The sequence below is a fragment of the Coregonus lavaretus genome, assembly GCF_964263955.1.
Source record: "Coregonus lavaretus genome assembly, chromosome: 21".
In the NCBI taxonomy this organism is placed as follows: Eukaryota; Metazoa; Chordata; class Actinopteri; order Salmoniformes; family Salmonidae; genus Coregonus; species Coregonus lavaretus.
Window position 1 is genome coordinate 30,270,900 of NC_140008.1, and position 23,137 is coordinate 30,294,036.

A 23,137-nucleotide genomic window follows, 5' to 3' on the forward strand; every position below is an offset into this window, starting at 1 on the left:
AAGTCTACATTTTAGGCTGTGACACAGTTTGTATTGGCTGCGTCTCCCATGGTGCATCAGCTTCCTCTTTGTTTTTCACTCCCCACTCTGACGTTTTCATTAGCTCGCTGGACAATGACGCTCTCCTCCCGGGTCCAATGGACGCGCTATGTTAATTGGAAGAAAAACACCCTCTTTCCATGTGGGAAGTCTTGAGTCTGGAGGTTAGCTATCTCTGCCTCAGGAAGTTGTATGTTTGTTATTAGACCATATCATAGTGGGTGTTTATTTTAGATGGGATTTATCATCCTCATCTCCCCTCTGTCATAAATTGTTATTTTGGGTTTTATTCCTTTTGAATACAGTGCATTCGGAAAGTATTCAGACCCATTCACTTTTTATGTAAATGTGATATTTCAGTGTTGTATTTGCAAACAAAATATCTAAAAACCAGTTTTTCCTTTGTCATTATGGGGTATTGTGTGTACATTGATGAGAGAAAAAACAATTTCATCAATTTCAGAATAAGGCTGTAACGTAACAAAATGTGGAAAAAGTGAAGGGGTCTGAATACTTTCTGAATGCACTGTATGTAGGGGAGACTGGGGTAAGTTGAGCCATTTTTTACATTCAGCATTACTCCGGCAAGGGAAATATAGTATTCTTGCATTATGCCTGTGAAGAAAACACTTCAATATGCTCAACTTGCCATTGGCTCAACCATTGGCTCAACTTACCCCATGGCTACTGGTTCAACTTACCCCAAGGCAAACATTTTGACTTTATTAGCCCACACAGCTACAAGGATGCATTTTCATGCTAGGTTTAGGACCTCATATTGAAGCTTATAGAGAACCCAACTGATGTATAGAACAATCTTAAAAGTATCTACTTTGGTTTAGATACAAGCGTCATGATACCTCTAATACAGTAAATTCATTTGACTTGGTGAAAATCAGTTTTTTGGACCAAACTTGCTTACCACTTCTTCCATGTGGTTTCTTCATTCACAGACTCCATAACATTATGACCTCTTCCTGAATATATGGTAAAATTTTTTAGCAGACACTCTTATCCAGAGTGACTTACAGTTAGTGCATTCATCTTAAGATAGCTAGGTGGGACAACTAAATATCACAGTCATAGTAAGTACATTTTATTAATAAAGTAGGTATAAGCAGTCAGAGCTAGTAACGGGGAAAAAAAGTCAAGTGTGAGTTTTAGTTCACGAAATTCATTATTTTGGGGGGGATTTTATGGTTTCCCAGAAACAAGGATGGCTCAACTTACCCCTTTGGCTCAACTTACCCCACTCTCCCCTATGTATCTGTGTAATAATGATCCCTTATGTCATCAGTATGAAAATGTATGCACTCACTAACTGTAAGTCGCTCTGGATAAGATCGTCTGCTAAATGACTAAAATTTAAAATTTAAATCAAGACACAAATATTATTGTATAATCCTTGTGTAGGCCTTCTCTTGGGTACTATGTTGAGAGATGTTCTTCAGTAAAGGCTAAACTTGTGATCACAAAAAGGATAAAAAATACATGGATATTGGATAATAAAAACAGAGTGACAATAGATAGTCAGATGTTTTCTCTTTTATGACAGTTAAAAGATATGGTTCTCTCCTGGATACTCCTCGATCAGTGCTCTCTTGGCCACCATTCCCATTCATTCCAGTGGGGTAGTCAACTTAATCAACACAAATACTGCTAAATACTGGTAGATATCTACATAGAAAAATAAATACATCTTCAGGAATTTAATGTATTCATGTCTTTTATGTGGTTGACTACAAATCATACATGCGTCAGATATTAACTTAGCACTCCATAAGTCCTTACTGATTTTTCAATCAAGTGTTTTCATTGAAGGCACGACATCTTGGGCAATAGCAGTAGATTGGCCAATCTATGCAATCGGATACCCTTATCAATGCCACTTCAGAAACATATTGTTTTGTGTTAGTATTGGAAATTCCACAGTAAGAGAATACAACGATACAACTCAATGCATAAGGACGACTTTTAACAATTTCCACTGAAAATATTATAAAAACACATTTTCTTGAAGAACAGTGCAGATGCAAAGTTTGGCAACAGAAGGATGGCACAAACAGCACAAACCATCATTCTGTTACCAAACTTTGCATCTGCACTGTTCTTCAAGTAAATGTGTTTTTATAATATTTTCAGTGGAAATTGTTAAAAGTCGTCATTGAGCATAGAGTTGTATGATTTAACTTAGCAATCATTGTTTTTGTTTGACATACATCTTAAAGTGAAAAATCTGAGTCTCAGCATCATTCTGTTAACGTGGAATTGTCTTATCGTTACTAAACTCTAAATTACTATACCATGTCAAGCGATTGCAAAGCATGTGATCTAAAATCTTTACATTTTAGCTTCAAGTGAAAATGTTAATTGGAGAATCAATTAATTATAATGACCATATTGTCAACTCCTGACATGCAGTGTTGTAGCAAGTTGAATTGTGTATATGGGGCAACAATAAGGACCTATAAAGATACTGAGTATTTGTGTAAAAATACTTCAATGTTATGGCTATGACAGCTGCACCCCTCAAATATATAAAAACATGCAGGTACATAATAGAAACACAGTGTACGGTATTTATATAATTGCTACATTGGACTGAGATAGCATACCACAAGAACCTTTTCATACCGATACACCTCCACCCTTTAAAACCATCTACTTTTCAGACTATGAATGGTGTGAAGGCTAGTTATTATAGTGAATGGTGAGTGATAAACATAAATGCTGAAAGCTGTATTGAAATACTTGATAAGATTAGTTAATCAATAATGGAGTGCATATATTTCTCTTTTATTAGGGTAGAAAAGTCGCTAAACTTTATGATGTTGCTATATTGGGTATGTGTCCTTTACTCATCTCCTATGCTTCATTACTATCTTTAGGTGAAATGACTGGCTGAAATTGCCTAAATTGGAATGAATGTATGCCTACTTTCAATTAGTTCACAAAAAATGAAATCTCTGGAGAAATTTCTGAGTTTCTTTCTTTTATGAGATCCACTCTTACTTGATATTCCCATCTTAGCAACTTACAATGCCACTGAACTAACTGCCTACAACTGATCCCAAGGATGGCATGAGAGCACGTTGGAGACAAATACTCACAGCTACTCAAGACACCCGGTTTCTACTATATGTCTTTTGTTCTTAGACGGTTTACTACTTGGCTGTGTGAACACTAGAGTGGCCGGTTCCAAGAAGTCCCTCACCCTTTCTCCCCCATTTAGAACATTGTATGGGTACTGGATGTGTCACTAAGAGTCTCAAGGCAGAGGTCAGATTGTCCTTCTCAGAAACTCTGAAAGCCACTTGGCTTTTTTTCCTGGGAAAGCTGTTGTACAAACATGGTCGGTCTATCTGTCTGTCTGTCTAGGATATTTTTATTTAGACTATTTATTTAGACTTTTTAGACTATGGGACAAAATCATTGGGACAAAATACTTGCGACAGATTTTGTCTGCAATAATTATGACCTTCGGTTTATCTTCCCAAGAAATGGTGAGGTTCAAATGTATTTGTTTAAATCACTGTTTATTGATTGGTGGTTTGTTTGTCTCTCAGTTGGAGTAAGCATTTAACAAATACTGTCATATTGTATGTTCCACTCTTTACTTTTTGAATTGACTTGTGACATTTTGATTGGCTACAGGTGGATAAGACAAATATAGTAATCATTTAAAATATTGAGTCAAGTTAGTTTAGAATGAGATCTATCTTTATGATTGTCCTTAGTTATCAGACCTGCAGTCTCGCTTGAGTCAATTCCATCAAATTATCCATCAAATGAAGGCCTAATTCCACTTCAAATTATATCCAATTGGTTTGGAATTTACCCTTACTCTGCAATCATCTCCTTATTTGACCAGCTCCAGGTACTGCTCGGATCTCAGAAAGCGGCCGAAAGAGTCCTTCTCCATCAGAGCATAAATTCTCTTCTGGGCCAGGTCAAAGGTTGTGGGGGAAAGGTCAACCAGGTTCCTCAAGGTCACATCCTTGGTGTAATGATCAATGTTCACCTGGAGGGAGGAAAAGTGAGAGGGATGGGCGGGAGGAGTGAGTGAGAGAGAAAGAGACAGAGAGAGACAGAGAGAGACAGAGAGAGACAGAGAGAGAAAGAGACAGGAAGGTAAGTCTGGTTTTCCACAACAAATACAACAGTAGTACACATTTACTGGCCACATTTTCTGTCACCTCTCTGGGTCCCTCGGTCTGGATGAAGTCCTCATAGATCTTTCTGGCTTTCACAGTCATCTTCATGGGAGACTTGGTCTTTTTGAAGTTCTCACAGGCCACCCAGAACTCAATGTTCTCCTCACTGAACTCAGAGCGCAGGAAGCTACGGAACATGGCCAGGCCATCTGGGAGACAGAGAGAGAGAGGAGATGGGAATGGTAAATTATCAGAGAGAGAGAGATAGGGGAGAGGGAAACAGAGAGCAGAGAGCAAAGAACAAAGATGAAGCAAAGAGAGAAAAAGTAGAGACAGAGTGAAATAGAGAGACAGTGAGTTGTTCCCCTATTTTAACACAGAGGGCATTGGGCCAATCCTCCAACATCTCCCCTGAGACCTGAATTCCAGAGACATGCTGCCACTGTGCCTCTGTTTTAAACTGTTATGATAGAATGATGATAAGCTCCGATGGCTAAGTGTTTACACAATCAGAGTTGGGGGTTGGATTCTTACATGGCCCTCTAATCCTCAATATATGTTGCTCGTGAGTAATTTTGTCCAAATGTTTCTGCTGTAGTGAGAACATTATAATGGGCCTGACTGTATATGCAGTATACTGAACAAAAATATAAACGTTCAACGTCCAACCGGCCTCACAACCACAGACCATGTGTAATCACCCCAGCCCAGGACCTTAACATTCGGCTTCTTCACCTGCGGGATCGTCTGAGACCAGCCACCCGGTCAGCTGATGAAACTGAGGAGTATTTCTGTCTGTAATAAAGCCCTTTTTGTGGGGAAAAACGTATTGGCTTATGCCCTCCGAGGCCCACCTATGGCTGTGCCCTTGCCCAGTCATGTGAAATCCATAGATTAGGGCCTAATTTATTTATTTCAATTGACTGATTTCCTTATATGAACTGTAACTCAGTAAATTCGTTGAAATTGTTGCATGTTGCGTTTCTATTTTTGTTCAGCCACTTCCCTTTACTCACAGAAAAACCACCTGACCTCTTTTTTTGAAAAATCTCTTTGCTTTCATATATCCAGGGAATCTACTATAGTGAATATTACTGTAGCAACACAAAGCCCATGGATGTGTGTCCTATTGTCTGCCTCTGATTATAATCATGTTATATCTCTCTGAATTATATGTCCCATCTGAATGGCCACTTCGGGACAAAGTTTTACACAGAGAGGCAATCAAACGCTACAATCTGAAATAAAATGAGACAAAACCCTATGGATGATCAATCGTTTTCTGGAGGAGAACATTGAATTGAACTGAAGTGAAATATTTTATTTTTCCCGGACTGAAACTTCACTTATGGCATTTAGTAGGCTATGGAAACACACTGCTACACATCAACATAATAACATTACAGAACATAGTCTTTGCGGCGAGAATGCAGTGTCTCACCAATAGTGCTCTCTCCAAATTCCCGCCATTTGAGAGCACTTTGTTTCCCCATGATACCTGTTTGTTCAGGTTTCCTAACAAACTTTATTTCCGTTAAATCTATGTTCCATATTACACTATATATAAAAACGTATAGGGACACCCCTTCAAATGAGTGGATTTGGCTATTTCAGCCACACCCCGTTGCTGACAGGTGTATAGAATCAAGCACACAGCCATGCAATCTCCATAGGAAAAAACATTGGCAGTAGAATGGCCTTACTGAGGAGCTCAGTGACTTTCAATGTGGCACCCTCATAGCAGGCCACCTTTCCAACAAGTCAGTTCGTCAAATTTCTGCACTTCTAGAGCTGCCCAGGTCAACTGTAAGTGCTGTTATTGTGAAGTGGAAATGTCTAGGAGCAACAACGGCTCAGCCGCAAAGTGGTACGCCACACAAGCTCACAGAACGGGACCGGCGAGTGCTGAAGCGCGTAGCGTGTAAAATCGTCTGTCCTCGGTTGCAAAACTCACTACAGAGTACCAAACTGCCTCTGGAAGCAACATCAGCACAATAACTGTTCGTCAGGAGCTTCATGAAATGGGTTTCCATGGCCGAGCAGCCGCACAGAAGCCTAAGATCACCATACGCAATGCCAAGCGTCGGCTGGAGTGGTGTAAAGCACGCCGCCATTGGATCCTGGAGCAGTGGAAACTCATTCTCTGGAGTGATGAATCACGCTTCACCATCTGGCAGTCCGATGGACGAATCTGGGTTTGGCGGATGCCAGGAGAACGCTACCTCCTCAAATGCATAGTGCAAACTGTAAAGTTTGGTAGATGAGGAATAATGGTCTGGGGCTGTTTTTCATGGTTTGGGCTAGGCCCCTTAGTTCCAGTGAAGGGAAATCTTAACGCTACAGCATACAATGACATTCTAGACGATTCTGCGCTTTCAACTTTGTGGCACAGTTTGGGGAAGGCCCTTTCCTGTTTCAGCATGACAATGCCCCCATGCACAAAGCGAGGTCCATTCAGAAATGGTTTGTTTAGATCGGTGTGGAAGAACTTGACTGGCCTGCACAGAGCCCTGACCTCAGCCCCATCGAACACCTTTGGGATGAATTGGAACACCAACTACGAGCCAGGCCTAATCGCCCAACATCAGTGCCCGACCTCACTAATGCTTTTGTGGCTGAATGGAAGCAACATCTAGGGGAAAGCCTTCCCAGAAGAGTGGAGGCTGTTATAGCAGCAAAGGGGGGACCCACTCAATATTAATGCCCATGATTTTGGAATGAGATGTTCAACGAGCAGGTGTCCACATACTTTTGGTCAGGTAGGTAGGTAGCCTTTAACAATTGCATTCAATTATTTCCTGGGCACCGCTCACCGATGCTAACGACAACTTCCTATTCAAAACCGTCCACTGACCTCCGACGTGGGAAAAGCGTTGCCAAACAGGTTCAAAAACAGGTCTGTAAATAACACAATGTGGATATACTATATGTAATACGGCGAGACCTGAGTTCCACTCGGTCTCGAAACTGGGCTAATCAATCATCTGAGTAGGCGCGATGTTGGAAGTGCACCTGAACATTTGCTTAACTCGCAAGGTAGAAGATAATTTTGGGTGCATACTTGCGACCATTTTCTCTGTCTCAAAATCTGCATCAGCCAATTAAAGTTGTTGATGTAGTTGCACGTGATAGAATGTGATATATTAGCTGTTCCCATTAAATAACCTGGCACATTTAGCCCTATACTAACCTGACAGCTGGCAGTGATTATTTGCTGCAACAAATTCTGCATCAGCCTATCAAAGGTCTTATACTTCATATCCACCAACCAATGGTGGCGCAGTGGTCTAAGGCACTGCATTGCAGTGCTAGCTGTGCCACTAGAGATCCTGGTTCGAATCCAGGCTCTGTCGTAGCCGGCCGTGACCGGGAGACCCATGGGGCGGCGCACAATTGGCCCAGGGTAGGGGAGGGAATGGCCGGCAGGGATGTAGCTCAGTTGGTAGAGCATGGCATTTGCAATGCCAGGGTTGTGGGTTCAATTCCCACGGGGGGACAGTATAAAAAAAAAATATATATATATATATGTACTCACTAACTGTAAGTCGCTCTGGATAAGAGCGTCTGCTAAATGACTAAATGTAAATGTAATGGCATATCTTAAAATAGATCAACTTGGCCACCAGAGGGATATTTTAAACCTCCAATTTCAAGGTTTATTTTGTTCCACTTGAAGTGTAGTGTGCCAATATTGCATGACGCATCCTTGACTTGTCTACTAGCTACTAACGTTCACCAAAATTGAAAAGCCACGTTTTCACATTTATGACAAAATCCCATGTTTTTGCTTATCCGTTTTACACACATCCATGTGCTTTTACTGGAAAAAGATAAAGGAAGTCTATACAATATTTTAGTTTATCGTACAACGTAAAAAACGTCAAAGAGCCTTATGGTCCTGTCAAATATCTGTTATGTACCTCCATAATAATCGCTACAAGGTTTGAGGCCCCTTCGCTTCAAGCTTTTTTGTCAAGGAAAAAACTATTCACTGCTGGTCATCGATGCTCGATTGAAATAGCGCATATGTGATGAAATTGATTATTCTAATAATGCATATAAAATGTTGTACATGTAAGTTTAGACTACACATCTATCTATGTAATATACAGTGGGGTCTGAAATTATTGACACCCTTGATAAAGATGAGCAAAAATGACTGTATAAAATAAATAATTCAAATACTGAACTTTATTGTATGCTCAACAAAAATTGGGAAATTATATTTTCTAGTAATACAATTGCTGAAACTTGCCTGCAAGTGGATCTTCTAGCAAGATAATAACCCCAAGCACACATCAAAATCCACAAATAAATGGTTAATTGGCCACAAAATCAACATTTTGCAATGGCCATCTCAGTTTCCGGACTTGAAACCCATTGAAAACCTGTGGTTTAAATTGAAGAGGGCAGTCCATAAGCGCAGACGAAGGATATCAAGGATCTGGAAGGGTTCTGTATGGAGGAATGGTTTAAGATCCCGCCCAAAGTTTTCTCCAACTCATAAAATGTTTTAGAAAAAGGCTCAGTGCCGTTATCCTCATAAGGTGAGGTATTGAAAGATATTGAAAACAGGGGTGTCAATAATTTTGACCCCTTCCTTTCAGAGAAAAAATGATAAATATTTGTATTTGAGCAATTGTATTACTATAAAATAATGTAATTTTCACGTTTATTTTTAGCATCAATATCACTCAGTATTTGAGTCATTTATTTTATACAGTCATCTTTGCAAATTTTTATCAAGGGTGTCAATAATTTTGGATCTCACTGTATATGTATATATATATCTATTTAAGCAATAAGGCACGAGGAGGTGTTGGTATATTGACCATATACCACAAACCCCTGAGGTGCCTCATTGCTATTATAAACTGGTTACCAACGTAATTAGAGCAGTAACAATACATTTTTGTCATACCCGTGGGATACAGTCTGATATATCACGGCTGTCAGACAATCAGCATTCAGGGCTCGAACCACCAGTTTATAAATATATATATACACACCAGTTTGTGTCAAGAACTGCAACGCTGCTGGGTTTTTCATGCTCAACAGTTTCCCGTGTGTATCAAGAATGGTCCACCACCCAAAGGACATCCACCCAACTTGGCACAACAATCAGTCAAAGGTTTGGACACACTTACTCATTCCAGGGTCTTTCTAGATTTTTACAATTTTCTACATTGTAGAATAATAGTGAAGACACAAAACTATGAAATAACACATATGGAATCATGTAGTAACCAAAAAAGTGTTCAACAAATCAAAATATTTTTTATATTTGAGATTATTCAAAGCAGCCACCCTTTGCCTTGATGACAGCTTTGCACACTCTTGGCATTCTCTCAACCAGCTTCACCTGGAATGCTTTTCCAACAGTCTTGAAGGAGTTCCCACATATGCTGAGAACTTGTTGGTTGCTTTATCTTTACTTTGCGGTCCAACTCATCCAAAACCATCTCAATTGGGTTGAGGTCGGGTGATTGTGGAGGCCAGGTCATCTGATGCAGCACTTCACCACTCTCCTTCTTGGTCAAATAGCCCTTACACATCCTGGAGGTGTGTTGGGTCATTGTCCTGTTGAAAAACAAATGATAGTCCCACTAAGCGCAAACCAGATGGGATGGCGTAGAATGCTGTGTGCCTTGAATTCTATTTTTTATTTTATTTATTTCACCTTTATTTAACCAGGTAAGCCAGTTGAGAACAAGTTCTCATTTACAACTGCGACCTGGCCAAGATAAAGCAAAGCAGTGCGATAAAAACAACAACACAGAGTTACATATGGGGTAAAAAAACATAAAGTCAAAAAATACAACAGAAAATATATATACAGTGTGTGCAAATGTAGCAAGTTATGGCGGTAAGGCAATAAATAGGCTATAGTGCAAAATAATTACAATTAGTATTAACACTGGAATGCTAGATGTGCAAGGGATTATGTGCAAATAGAGATACTGGGGTGCAAAAGAGCAAAATAAATAACAATATAGGGATGAGGTAGTTGGGTGGGCTAATTTCAGATGGGCTGTGTACAGGTGCAGTGATCGGTAAGGTGCTCTGACAACTGATGCTTAAAGTTAGTGAGGGAGATAAGAGTCTCCAGCTTCAGAGATTTTTGCAATTCGTTCCAGTCATTGGCAGCAGAGAACTGGAAGGAATGGCGGCCAAAGGAGGTGTTGGCTTTGGGGATGACCAGTGAGATATACTTGCTGGAGCGCAGACTACGGGTGGGTGCTTCTATGGTGACCAATGAGCTAAGATAAGGCAGGGATTTGCCTAGCAGTGATTTATAGATGGCCTGGAGCCAGTGGGTTTGATGACGAACATGTAGTGAGGACCAGCCAACAAGAGCGTACAGGTCACAGTGGTGGGTAGTGTATGGGGCTTTGGAGACAAAACGGATTGCACTGTGATAGACTACATCCAATTTGCTGAGTAGAGTGTTGGAGGCTATTTTGTAAATGACATCGCCGAAGTCAAGGATCGGTAGGATAGTCAGTTTTACGAGGGCATGTTTGGCAGCATGAGTGAAGGAGGCTTTGTTGCGAAATAGGAAGCCGATTCTAGATTTAACTTTGGATTGGAGATTCTTAATGTGAGTCTGGAAGGAGAGTTTACAGTCTAACCAGACACCTAGGTATTTGTAGTTGTCCACATACTCTAGGTCAGACCCGTCGAGAGTAGTGATTCTAGTCGGGTGGGCGGGTGCCAGCAGCGTTCGATTGAAGAGCATGCATTTAGTTTTACTAGTGTTTAAGAGCAGTTGGAGGCTACTGAAGGAGTGTTGTATGGCATTGAAGCTCATTTGGAGGTTTGTTAACACAGTGTCCAATGAAGGGCCAGATGTATACAAAATGGTGTCGTCTGCGTAGAGGTAGATCTGAGAGTCACCAGCAGCAAGAGTGACATCATTGATATACACGGAGAAAAGAGTCGGCCCAAGAATTGAACCCTGTGGCACCCCCATAGAGACTGCCATAGGTCAAGACAACAACTCCGATTTGACACATTGAACTCTATCTGAGAAGTAGTTGGTGAACCAGGCGAGGCAGTCATTTGAGAAACCAAGGCTATTTAGTCTGCCAATAAGAATGCGGTGGTTGACAGAGTCGAAAGCCTTGGCCAGGTCGATGAAGACGGCTGCACAGTACTGTCTATTATCGATCGCGGTTATTATATCGTTTAGGATCTTGAGCGTGGCTGAAGTGCACCCATGACCAGCTCGGAAACCGGATTGCATAGCGGAGAAGGTACGGCAGGCATCTAGCGGGCCGGGGCTAGCAGATGGAATCTTCGTGGTCGACGTCATAACGGGAAGCCTGTTGTAACCACATCTGACAATTTCATCGGCAGACCAGTCGTGTAGGATTGGCGGGGCTCCGTGTCAACACTAGGTGGTCCCGTCCGGTTGACAGAGAGGTAGATAGCCGGGAGATGGGCCTAGCTCAGGATGATTAGCCAAACCACAGCGTCCAATTTGTTGCAGCTAGCTGGTAGCGATGAATCCGGAGTTAAAGGTCCAGTGATTCAGTGATTCCGGCAGAAAAACTGATATGTTCTGGGTCGATAACGCGCTGTGCAGACAGTGCAGACTGGCCGAATAATAGTCCAGGCTAGAGCTGGCTGGTAGGTGGTGCAGGCCACGGACAATGGTGAAAAACCGCTAACGGTGGCTAATAGCAAGTAGCTAGTTAGCTGGCTACTCCCGTCCGGTAGACCGAGAGGTAGATAGCCGGGATATGGGCCTGGCTCTAGGCTAGCTCAAGGCTCACTGGTGCTTGCATCGGGGGCAGTGGTGATTAGCCAAACACAACATCCATTCGGTTGCGGCTAGCTAGTTGCGATCCGGTGATTAATGTCCAGTGATTAAATTATTCCGGCAGAAAAATCCAATGTTCTGGGTGAAATACCGCTAACTGTGGCTAATAGCAAGTAGCTAGTTAGCTGGCTAGCTAGTTTTAACTGGAGAATCTAGATAAAAGGTAAGTCAATAATACAATCCCTTCCACATTGAGTGAGGCGGGTTGCAGGAAAGTATATTTTGTAGAAGGATGAAAAGTCTGATAGGGAAATACAGTGGGGAAAAAAAGTATTTAGTCAGCCACCAATTGTGCAAGTTCTCCCACTTAAAAAGATGAGAGAGGCCTATAATTTTCATCATAGGTACACGTCAACTATGACAGACAAAATGAGAAAAAAAATCTAGAAAATCACATTGTAGGATTTTTAATGAATTTATTAGCAAATTATCGTGGAAAATAAGTATTTGGTCAATAACAAAAGTTTCTCAATACTTTGTTATATACCCTTTGTTGGCAATGACACAGGTCAAACGTTTTCTGTAAGTCTTCACAAGGTTTTCACACACTGTTGCTGGTATTTTGGCCCATTCCTCCATGCAGATCTCCTCTAGAGCAGTGATGTTTTGGGGCTGTCGCTGGGCAACATGGACTTTCAACTCCCTCCAAAGATTTTCTATGGGGTTGAGATCTGGAGACTGGCTAGGCCACTCCAGGACCTTGAAATGCTTCTTACGAAGCCACTCCTTCGTTGCCCGGGCGGTGTGTTTGGGATCATTGTCATGCTGAAAGACCCAGCCACGTTTCATCTTCAATGCCCTTGCTGATGGAAGGAGGTTTTCACTCAAAATCTCACGATACATGGCCCCATTCATTCTTTCCTTTACACGGATCAGTCGTCCTGGTCCCTTTGCAGAAAAACAGCCCCAAAGCATGATGTTTCCACCCCCATGCTTCACAGTAGGTATGGTGTTCTTTGGATGCAACTCAGCATTCTTTGTCCTCCAAACACGACGAGTTGAGTTTTTACCAAAAAGTTCTATTTTGGTTTCATCTGACCATATGACATTCTCCCAATCCTCTTCTGGATCATCCAAATGCACTCTAGCAAACTTCAGACGGGCCTGGACATGTACTGGCTTAAGCAGGGGGACACGTCTGGCACTGCAGGATTTGAGTCCCTGGCGGCGTAGTGTGTTACTGATGGTAGGCTTTGTTACTTTGGTCCCAGCTCTCTGCAGGTCATTCACTAGGTCCCCCCGTGTGGTTCTGGGATTTTTGCTCACCGTTCTTGTGATCATTTTGACCCCACGGGGTGAGATCTTGCGTGGAGCCCCAGATCGAGGGAGATTATCAGCGGTCTTGTATGTCTTCCATTTCCTAATAATTGCTCCCACAGTTGATTTCTTCAAACCAAGCTGCTTACCTATTGCAGATTCAGTCTTCCCAGCCTGGTGCAGGTCTACAATTTTGTTTCTGGTGTCCTTTGACAGCTCTTTGGTCTTGGCCATAGTGGAGTTTGGAGTGTGACTGTTTGAGGTTGTGGACAGGTGTCTTTTATACTGATAACAAGTTCAAACAGGTGCCATTAATACAGGTAACGAGTGGAGGACAGGGGAGCCTCTTAAAGAAGAAGTTACAGGTCTGTGAGAGCCAGAAATCTTGCTTGTTTGTAGGTGACCAAATACTTATTTTCCACCATAATTTGCAAATAAATTCATGAAAAATCCTACAATGTGATTTTCTGGATATTTTTTTCTCAATTTGTCTGTCATAGTTGACGTGTACCTATGATGAAAATTACAGGCCTCTCTCATCTTTCTAAGTGGGAGAACTTGCACAATTGGTGACTGACTAAATACTTTTTTTCCCCACTGTATGTGCGAAATATGTACGAAAAATACAAAAAATAACAGGGTATTTACAGGCTATTTACAGACACACGACAAAAACAGGACTGCACTACTACGCCATCTTGGTTTGCGACAAGCAAAATCACTGACAGTGTCACCAGCAAAGCACCCCCACACCATCACACCTCCTCCTCCATGCTTCACGGTGGGAACCACACATGCAGAGATCATCCGTTCACCTACTATGTGTCTCACAAAGAAACAGTGGTTGTAACCCAAAATCTAAAATGTGGACTCATCAGACCAAAGGACAGATTTCTATCGGTCTAATGTCCATTGCTCGTGTTTCTTGGCCCAAGCAAGTCTCCTCTTCTTATTGGTGTCCTTTAGTAGTGGTTTCTTTGCAGCAAGTCGAACATGAAGGCCTGGTTCACACAGTCTCCTTTGAACAGTTGATGTTGAGATGTGTCTGTTACTTGAACTCTGTGAATCATTTGTTTGGGCTGCTATCTGAGGTGCAGTTAACTCTAATTAACTTATCCTCTGCAGCAGAGGTAACTCTGGGTCTTCCTTTCCTGTGGCGGTCCTCATGAGAGCCAGTTTCATCATAGTGCTTGATGGTTTTTGCGACTGCACTTGAAGAGACTTGAAATGTTCCGTATTGACTGACCTTTATGTCTTAAAGTAATGATGGACTGTCATTTCTCTTTGCTTATTTGAGCTGTTCTTGCAAGAAGGAAAGAAATTCCACAAATGAACTTCTAACTAGGCACACCTGTTAATTGAAATGCATTCCAGGTGACTACCTCATGAAGTTGGTTGAGAGTGCCAAGAGTGTGCAAAGCTGTCATCAAGGCAAAGGGTGGCTATTTGAAAAATCTCAAATCTCAAATATATTTTGTTTTGTTTAACACTTTTTGGGTTACTACATGATTCCATATGTGTTATTTCATAGTTTTGATGTCTTCACTATTATTCTACAATGTAGAAAATAGTAAAAATAAAGAAAAACCCTGGAATGAGTAGGTGTTGTAAAACGTTTGACCGGTAGTGTATATACACAGTATATATACTGTATGTCCAAAAATGTATGTAGCAATGAAGGTTTGTCCCTTTAACAGGCAGTGCACTTCATATAGCAGAACTATGTCACCATTTGAATGTGATCCATTATCCTCACATGTGAAAAGGTGGTGTTAACATGTGAACTCTAAATGTAATAAATGTGAAAATGTGGTTTCACATGTGAAATTTAAGTTCAACATGTGAGAACAGCTATTTCACATTTGATATGTTTTTTTTGTTAGGGTAGGCTACTACCATACACTAAGATCAAAGCATGAGATCAAAGCAAGATCAAAGTACCATTACAACCCACCAGCCTAAATCATGTACTTATGTACTTAAGAAGCATTTATGTATGTAAAGTACATATCTGATCACAGATAACTATATGATTTATACATGTATGTTGTAAGTGAGGAGAGATTCCTGGCATGAAACCATTTTATCGTTTTCGGGGAAGTGATTGCATGCATTTAAGCATCATTAATGGAAGCATCCCTGAACATTATGTTATATTGCTTTATCTGTTGTGGCGGCATCAGGAATCTTATGTGTGCAGAGCAGTTTACACATATCACCCCCAGCACAACATTACTCAAACTAGTTCTTAGTAAATCTTGCTTCCCAGTGTGTGTGTGTGTGTGTGTGTGTAAGCTCATCCTCTCACCAGCCAGCTCTGAGTATATGAGGCTTCCGACGCAAACATAAACCAGAACTGTGTCTGGTCATTCACACGACCTGGACGATTATGACACACACACACACACACACACACACACACACACACACACACACACACACACACACACACACACACACACACACACACACACACACACACACACACACACACACACACACCACAGCCTTGAGGAATGCACCACGCTGGAAGATTGAGACTAGACCCTTGAAGGCCTACAGTATTTTCCAGCTGTTTAATTTTAGACCCAGGTGTCATCTATTACATAATATAGACTTTATGTTCACAGATGGATTATAAAATGTTAGTTCTCCCAGGAGATCTCTCTGCATAATGAGAATGAATACCATCAGAGTTACTGTAATTCTAGTCTGTCTGCTCAGTATTTGGCATCACTCGTAAAGTATCATATGATGGGGTGAAGAAACGTATCATTTTCTAGAAGACCTCATGGCTTTTCACAATTACTTTTTTGGTGTGTATGTGTATATATCTAGGCATACTCACAGCTGTTGGTCAGCACATGGTCGAGGGACTCACGCCACTGAGCAGCCTCCTCAGGAATGGGCCTGTTCAACACACAAACACAATATTACAGTTAAACAACACCCACATAGTCAAGCACCTTACCCTTGATTAAACATGAGACAAGCAGAAGAGCACAGTCAGCCCTTACCAATGTACGAAGAAGAACTACTCATCTCCTGGAAGGCCCAAACAATACCAGCCTTTGGTTGGAACAGAGTCAGCAGTTTGTCACCCACAGTCTCTTAATACTGCACCCTGTAAGGTCATAGAGCTTTAGAGGTCCTCGATTGCCCTCCCTATTACACACACACACACACTAGTGCAAGAGGGAGCCCTGCAGAATCTCACCTTTATTGATGGCTGTACTACTGAGCAAGTGGGGAAAATAGCCTGCAAACATAATTTATGTAAGAGGTTCCACAAATAAGTGGAAGACACAGTGAGACGATTTTTTATATAAACATCCCTGTGACACTTCTTCACAGGATGCTCTCTCTCGATTTCATTACATTTTAGTCATTTAGCAGACACTCTTATCCAGAGCAATTTACAGGTGCAATTAGGTGCCTTGCTCAAGGGCACATCAAATGATTTTTCACCTTGTCAGCTCAGGGATTCAAACCATCTACATTTCAGTTACTGGCCCAACACTCTAACCACTAGCCTACCTTTCTTCTCCTCTTGCTCTTTCTCTCTCTCAACGCTCACTTTCCGTACTCATACATACAACCATATCTTCAGAAGGTACATAAACTGTAGAGACTGAAGACATATAGGACAGTATATTACTTTTAGTGATAAACAACCCATATATTGGTATTGTCAGTGCCAGGGCATGGGATGGATATGTCTCCAAACCTTTGAACCCTCAATCTGATACAAGCAATGGTCTCTGCACATGCACTACTATCAATTATGAGGCTAACATGCATACTGACAATCCTCAGGCTCAGATACACAACCTGCTCTCAGAACATGTATTATTATTCTGTACGTACATCCGAGACACTCCATTTAGTATGATATGTTATGTTTGGTATGGTTATATAACACAGATGGTTACTTAAGGAAAAAACAAAAGAAGGGTGGTTGGCCGGTGTATAATGTGAACGTCTAGCAACCCAAAGGTTGTGAGTTCGAATCTCATCACGGACATTTTTAGCTAATTTTTCAACTTTTCAATTACTTTCTACTTTTTTAGCTACTTGGCAACTACTTAGCATGTTAGCTAACCCCTCCCCTAACCTGAACCTTAAACCTTTTAGCTAACCCTTCACCTAACCCTAAACTTATTCCTTTTAGCTAACCCTTCCCCTAACCCTAACCCTTACCGTAACACCTAACCAACAACCTCTCCCTCAATGTGAACAAGACAAAGGAGATGATCGTGGACTAAAGGAAAAGGAGGGTCGAACAGGCACCCATTAACATCGACGGGGCTGTAGTGGAGCGGGTCAAGAGCTTCAAGTTCCTTGGTGTCAACATCACCAACAAACTATCATGGACCAAACACACCAAGACAGTCGTGAAGAGGGCATGACAACACCTTTTCCCCCTCAGGAGACTGAAAATATTTGGCATGGGTCCCCAGATCCTCAAAAAGTTATTCAGCTGCACCATCGAGAGCATCCTGTCCGGCTGCATCACCGCCTGGTATGGCAACTGCTCGACATCCGACCGTAAGGCACTACAGAGGGTAGTGCGTACAGCCCAATACATCACTGGAGCCAAGCTTCCTGCCATCCAGGCTCTATATACTAGGCGGTGTCAGAGGAAGGCCCCAAAAATTGTCAAAGACCAGTCACCCAAGTCATAGACTGTTCTCTCTGCTACCACACGGCAAATGGTACCGGAGCGCCAGGTCTAGGTCCAAAAGGCTCCTTTACATCTTCTACCCCCAAGCCATAAGACTGTGATTTGTATTCTTTAATGAATTAGGAGATAGAACTGGGTTAATCACGAACATTGAGTTAGAATTGTTTGTTACTGGGCTAGGAATTTAATTGGGGCATTACACTGTGTGTGGGGGGGAGTAGAGAGGAAATCTGCCCTAGGGTCAGATTGCTTGCTCTTACTTAAATCCATGGCTGTCTTATCTGATGAGAGACTGAAACTAGCTTGTGGCCTTTTTTCTCTCTCTTCAAACACAGTGAAGGGAGCGGCATCAGGGTTGAATAGAGTTTGGGCTAGACCTTTGTCTCCTTGGTATCTTCTAGATTGATTACAGCATGAGGGGGTGAGGTTTGTGTAATTTAGGGCCTTGTCATGTTTAAACTAAACATGAGTGTGTGTGCAAGACAGGGGAGCGAGTGATTGGTTGGAGTAATAGTTCAGCCATCCTCAGGGACAAAGGAAGTGGGTGTGGAGCAATAAAAGAGTGGGAAAACTGAAGAGGACTATATCTGGATAAGAGCTGCTAAATGACGTAAATGTAAATGTAAATAAGATGGAGGGAGACCATAAGGATGTGTGCCACTCTGCAGACTGGTATCGGCTTTGTTGAAAACTTTAATAAAGTCATTTCTTAATGCAACAAAAACTCTGTAAGACCTTATTTGTAATAAAGTATAGTGGTTATTTTCCACAACAACTGCTGGACTATTTACATGTATTTTTGTTTTTACACTGCTGCAGCTCGCTGTTTATTATTTGTACAAATTACCTCGACTAACCTGTACACCCTCACATTGACTCGGTACCGGTACCCCCTGTATATAGCCTGGTTATTGTTATGTCATCTTTTTGTGTTACTTCTTTATTTATTTTTACTTTAGTTAAATATTTTCTTAACTCTATTTCTTGAACTGCATTGTTGGTTAAGGTCTTGTAAGTAAGCATTTCACGGTAAGGTCTACACCTGTTGTATTCGGCGCATGTGACAAATACAATTTGATTTGATTTGATTTGAACTCCTAGCTTAGCTAACATTAGTTAGCTAGCTAACGTTAGCCACCTAGCTAGAATTCGTAACCTATCATAAGTTTTGCACATTTTTAACATATTGTACGTTTTTGGCAAATTCGTAACATATTGTATGTTATGCAAATTCATAACATATAATACAAATTGTAATTTGTAACATATCATAAGAAATCGGTGATGGACATCCACAAAGTAATACATACCATATGAAACGTAACATATCATACTAAATAGTGTCCCGGATTTACATACAGAATAATACTACATTCTCTGAGACCAGGTTGAGAGACAAGCTCTCCCTCTCTCTCTAAGTCAGATCTGGAGAGGAAAACCAAGATTTAAATCATGGTAGTAATTTACAAATGTCCATTTGACACTGTTTGAAGCAGAGTAGGGCCTATATGTTTCCCTCCTTTGAGGAGCACAGGAATGTAACTGACGCACTCTGTAGCCATGCTGGTTTAAGGTGTGTGTGGGTGTGTGTGCGAGAGAGAGATAGTATGTGTTTGTGTTCATGTTCTTGTGTGTGAGGGCTGTCTGAGGGAAGGAGTAAGCTACAGTACTCACTTCTGAAGCTTCTCTGGCTTCTTCTCTGGTTTCTCGGGGTAGGGGATAATCAGGTCAATGCCATTCTCAGGCTTCTGGAGGAGAACCCCCAACTTAGACTTGATCTCTTTAGCCCTGAGAAAGGAAAGACATGAGGAAATAAGGCCATTAAGGAGGATGCTGTAATGTTTTAAATGGCACACATTCAGGAGTTAGAACAGTATAACGACCCTAGTAATAACTTTGGCTAATGCAGATTGTAGTCAGGAAAACCAAGTGAGACACAGATAGCTATAACCAATCAGTGAAGTTCGATACAATACCAGTTGAAAAGCAATCAGTAACAGAGCAGAAGACCTAACCTCTAAAAGGAAGGACTCATCTTAGGCTATAAATTAATTGTATGGATCCATAAGTTGGGTTAAGACCCAAGATAACACAACCCCACCTCAGATGAATCAGGCCCATTAGAGATCATGTGATGTAGCCTTTGTTTTCAATGGCACAGTGCCAGTAGTTAGAGTACACTATGATGACCTGTGTAATAATTTACATTTAAAAGGGATAAAACGTTATTTTTTTCTAACATGATTTTTCATTTTTCATTTTAATCATCAATCAACCAAGTATGTTAACCATCATTTATAATGATCAAAAGACCCACTTCTAAACCATCTCAAACTAAACTAAAAGTAAAACAAATAGAAAATATGATGGTCACAATACTTTGTTGATACAATGACACACTAACAATTTTACTTGCTATTTCCAGAAACGCAATAATCGAAATCTATTTTATACAAAGAGGACATTTTAGTGAGTAAATCAAAGAGACTTTGAATAGAATAACCAAGTTTATCATTACTTAGAGCTCACCTTTCTCATGTAAAAAACACACAAAAAAACAGCAGAGACAACGAAACAAGACAAAGTCTGATCAATAATTAATAATATGGTGAACTGCAGGTAGTTGATTCCTCTTTATTACTTTCATCTATCCCTATAGTCAGCGATCAGTAGATGGGCTCAACTAAAACAACAGCCACACATGCATACACACGTGCAGCTTCTTGTTAACAGGATAGACCTTGTTGTTCCTGACTGGGGATGTCACTCAATTAAGCGAGACAGCATGTTTCCATGGGTTTCTTCAGAATATCCATTCTAACCAGGGCTGCAATTATTAAGAGGTTGACTGGGAGTTCAGGGCTATGCCATAATAAATCAGGATAGTCCATAAAGCAGATGAAAAAAATAAAACAAAATGTGTTAAACATCTTAGTAACCTTTGGTCCAAGTAATGAAGTGTAATTTTAAGTAATGGTGTTAAATCCGCAATGAAAATAGAATATATCTTAAATCCAGGATTTTTGATCAACTGGTATCTGTTGTCTAATTGCTTTGATTGATGAGCGGTTTTCAGGGAATGCATGCTGTAAAACAGCCCTGCATTATCAGGGATTTGTTAAGAACCATTTTAGCATTATGAGTTCTATTGCTTTATTTGCCTTAACAGTTATTTATGAACTTCCTTTATCAAAAAAATACTGCTCCAAGTAATAGTTTAATTTAAGAAACTAATATGCATAACTCAATATAAAAGTTATAAGTCATGTATGCATGATACTGGTATGTATTAATCCACCCATGTGCCAGAAACAGGGCAGTGCAGTATATCATTTTATCATACTTCTTTTGGCCACATATGCATTTTAATACGTTTATCACCAGAGGATGACAAAGAGCAGATAGATACTGTACCTCTGTTTTGCTTTTAAGTTTGGCTAAATGTTCCTGTCTTGCAGGTGGAAGCTTTTGGACAAGTATTTAATCAAGTTTCCATTTATCCTACATGTTTTGCAAAATGTAGAAAAATTATACTATAGTCACAATTAACTTGATTACCATACAGCATATGTCAATGACTTCAACTATACTAAAAGAGAGCTCAGCATATTAACCCCCCAAAAAAACTATGAAGAAAGAAATCTGATTTTAATTACAGACTAAATGTTTTCTGACTAAGAAATCAACCTCAGAAACTTGTGATGTGATATCTCTGGGGTTATTTCAGGCAAGCTAGGAGAGATGATCCTTTCAGAGAGCAGAAGAGCAGAATTCTTACGGTATCTCACCTTTCCAGACATGTTTGGGGTAACGCAGCTAATCCTCTACACATTTTCTGTTTTTCTTTTTGATGTGTTGTTGAGTGAGTCCACCACTGTAAGATTCAGAGTCCCTTTTCTTTTTGACTTTGTCTTTCAGCACTCTTGGGGAGTTTATATATACAGAGACTATTGGCTCTGGGCCAAGAGCATAAGCCAATGAAATGGAGGTCTGCGACTGCAGGCAGAGGAGTCAGGGTCAGCTGGATGAGAAGTGGTCTGGTAGAACTGGGATGGCTGGAAGTAGAGGTTAGTCCCTAACCACAGATCTGGGATCTGATGCTTAAATTAACAAAGGTAAAAAAAGTTGCACTGAACTCAACCACTGATAAGGTGGTGAAAGAAAAATGTGTCAAGTAATTTACAAGGCTTCTAACAGCCTCTTAACACTCAAATCAAGATTACTTTTGATTATCTTCTCAATTAGCAAAACATGTAGGTGAATTCAACTTTAGGTATAGACTGCAAACAGGGGGTCCTAGGACTGGAATGAACTCCAGTGGAGCAGGAGAAACAGGTTTCAGATAAACATTATCTACAGTGCATTCGGAAAGTATTCAGATCCCTTCACTTTTTCTGCATTTTGTTACATTACAGCCTTATTCTAAAATTGATTAAATCGTTTTTCCCCTCATCACTCTACACACAATACCCCATAATGACAACGCGAAAACAGAAATACATTTTTTACGTAAGTATTCAGACCCTTTGCTATGAGACTCGAAATTGAATTCAGGTGCATCCTGTTTCCATTGATCATCTTTGAGATGTTTCTACAACGTGATTGGAGTCCACCTGTGGTAAATTCAATTGATTGGACATGATTTGGAAAGGCACAACCTGTCTATATAAGGTCCCACAGTTGACAGTGCATGTCAGAGTAAAAACCAAGGCATGAGGTCAAAGGAATTGTCCGTAGAGCTCCGAGACAGGATTGTGTCAAGGCACAGATCTGGGGAAGGGTACCAAAACATTTCTGCAGCATTGAAGGTCCCCAAGAACACAGTGGCCTCCATCATTCTTAAATGGAAGAAGTTTGGAACCATCAAGACTCTTCCTAGAGCTGGCCACCCGGCCAAAGTGTGCAATCGGGGGAGAAGGGCCTTGGTCAGGGAGGTGACCAAGAACCCGATGGTCACTCTGACAGAGCTCCAGAGTTCCTCTGTGGAGATGGGAGAACCTTCCAGGACAACTGTCTCTGCAGCACTCCACCAATCAGACCTTTATGGTAGAGTGGCCAGACAGAAGCCATTCCTCAGTAAAAGGGACATGACAACCCACTTGGAGTTTGCCAAAAGGCCCCTAAAGGACTCAGACCATGAGAAACAAGATTCTCTGGTCTGATGAAACCAAGGTTGAA

The 23,137-nt window shown here is 41.0% G+C and overlaps 1 protein-coding gene across 1 annotated transcript; it reads right to left on the reverse strand.

Annotated features, from left to right (window-relative positions):
* Positions 1-1,733: 1,733 nt before the first annotated feature.
* On the reverse strand, positions 1,734-21,871 carry LOC311149284 (regulator of G-protein signaling 5-like). The gene is made up of 5 exons (XM_084186411.1): positions 21,748-21,871; positions 19,634-19,747; positions 16,124-16,185; positions 4,236-4,402; positions 1,734-4,060 (listed from the first exon to the last, which is right to left on the reverse strand). Exons 1-5 carry the CDS (start codon positions 21,789-21,791, stop codon positions 3,899-3,901), a joined length of 549 nt encoding a protein of 182 aa, XP_084042537.1. The 5' UTR covers positions 21,792-21,871; the 3' UTR covers positions 1,734-3,898.
* Between the last annotated feature and the right edge of the window lie 1,266 nt (positions 21,872-23,137).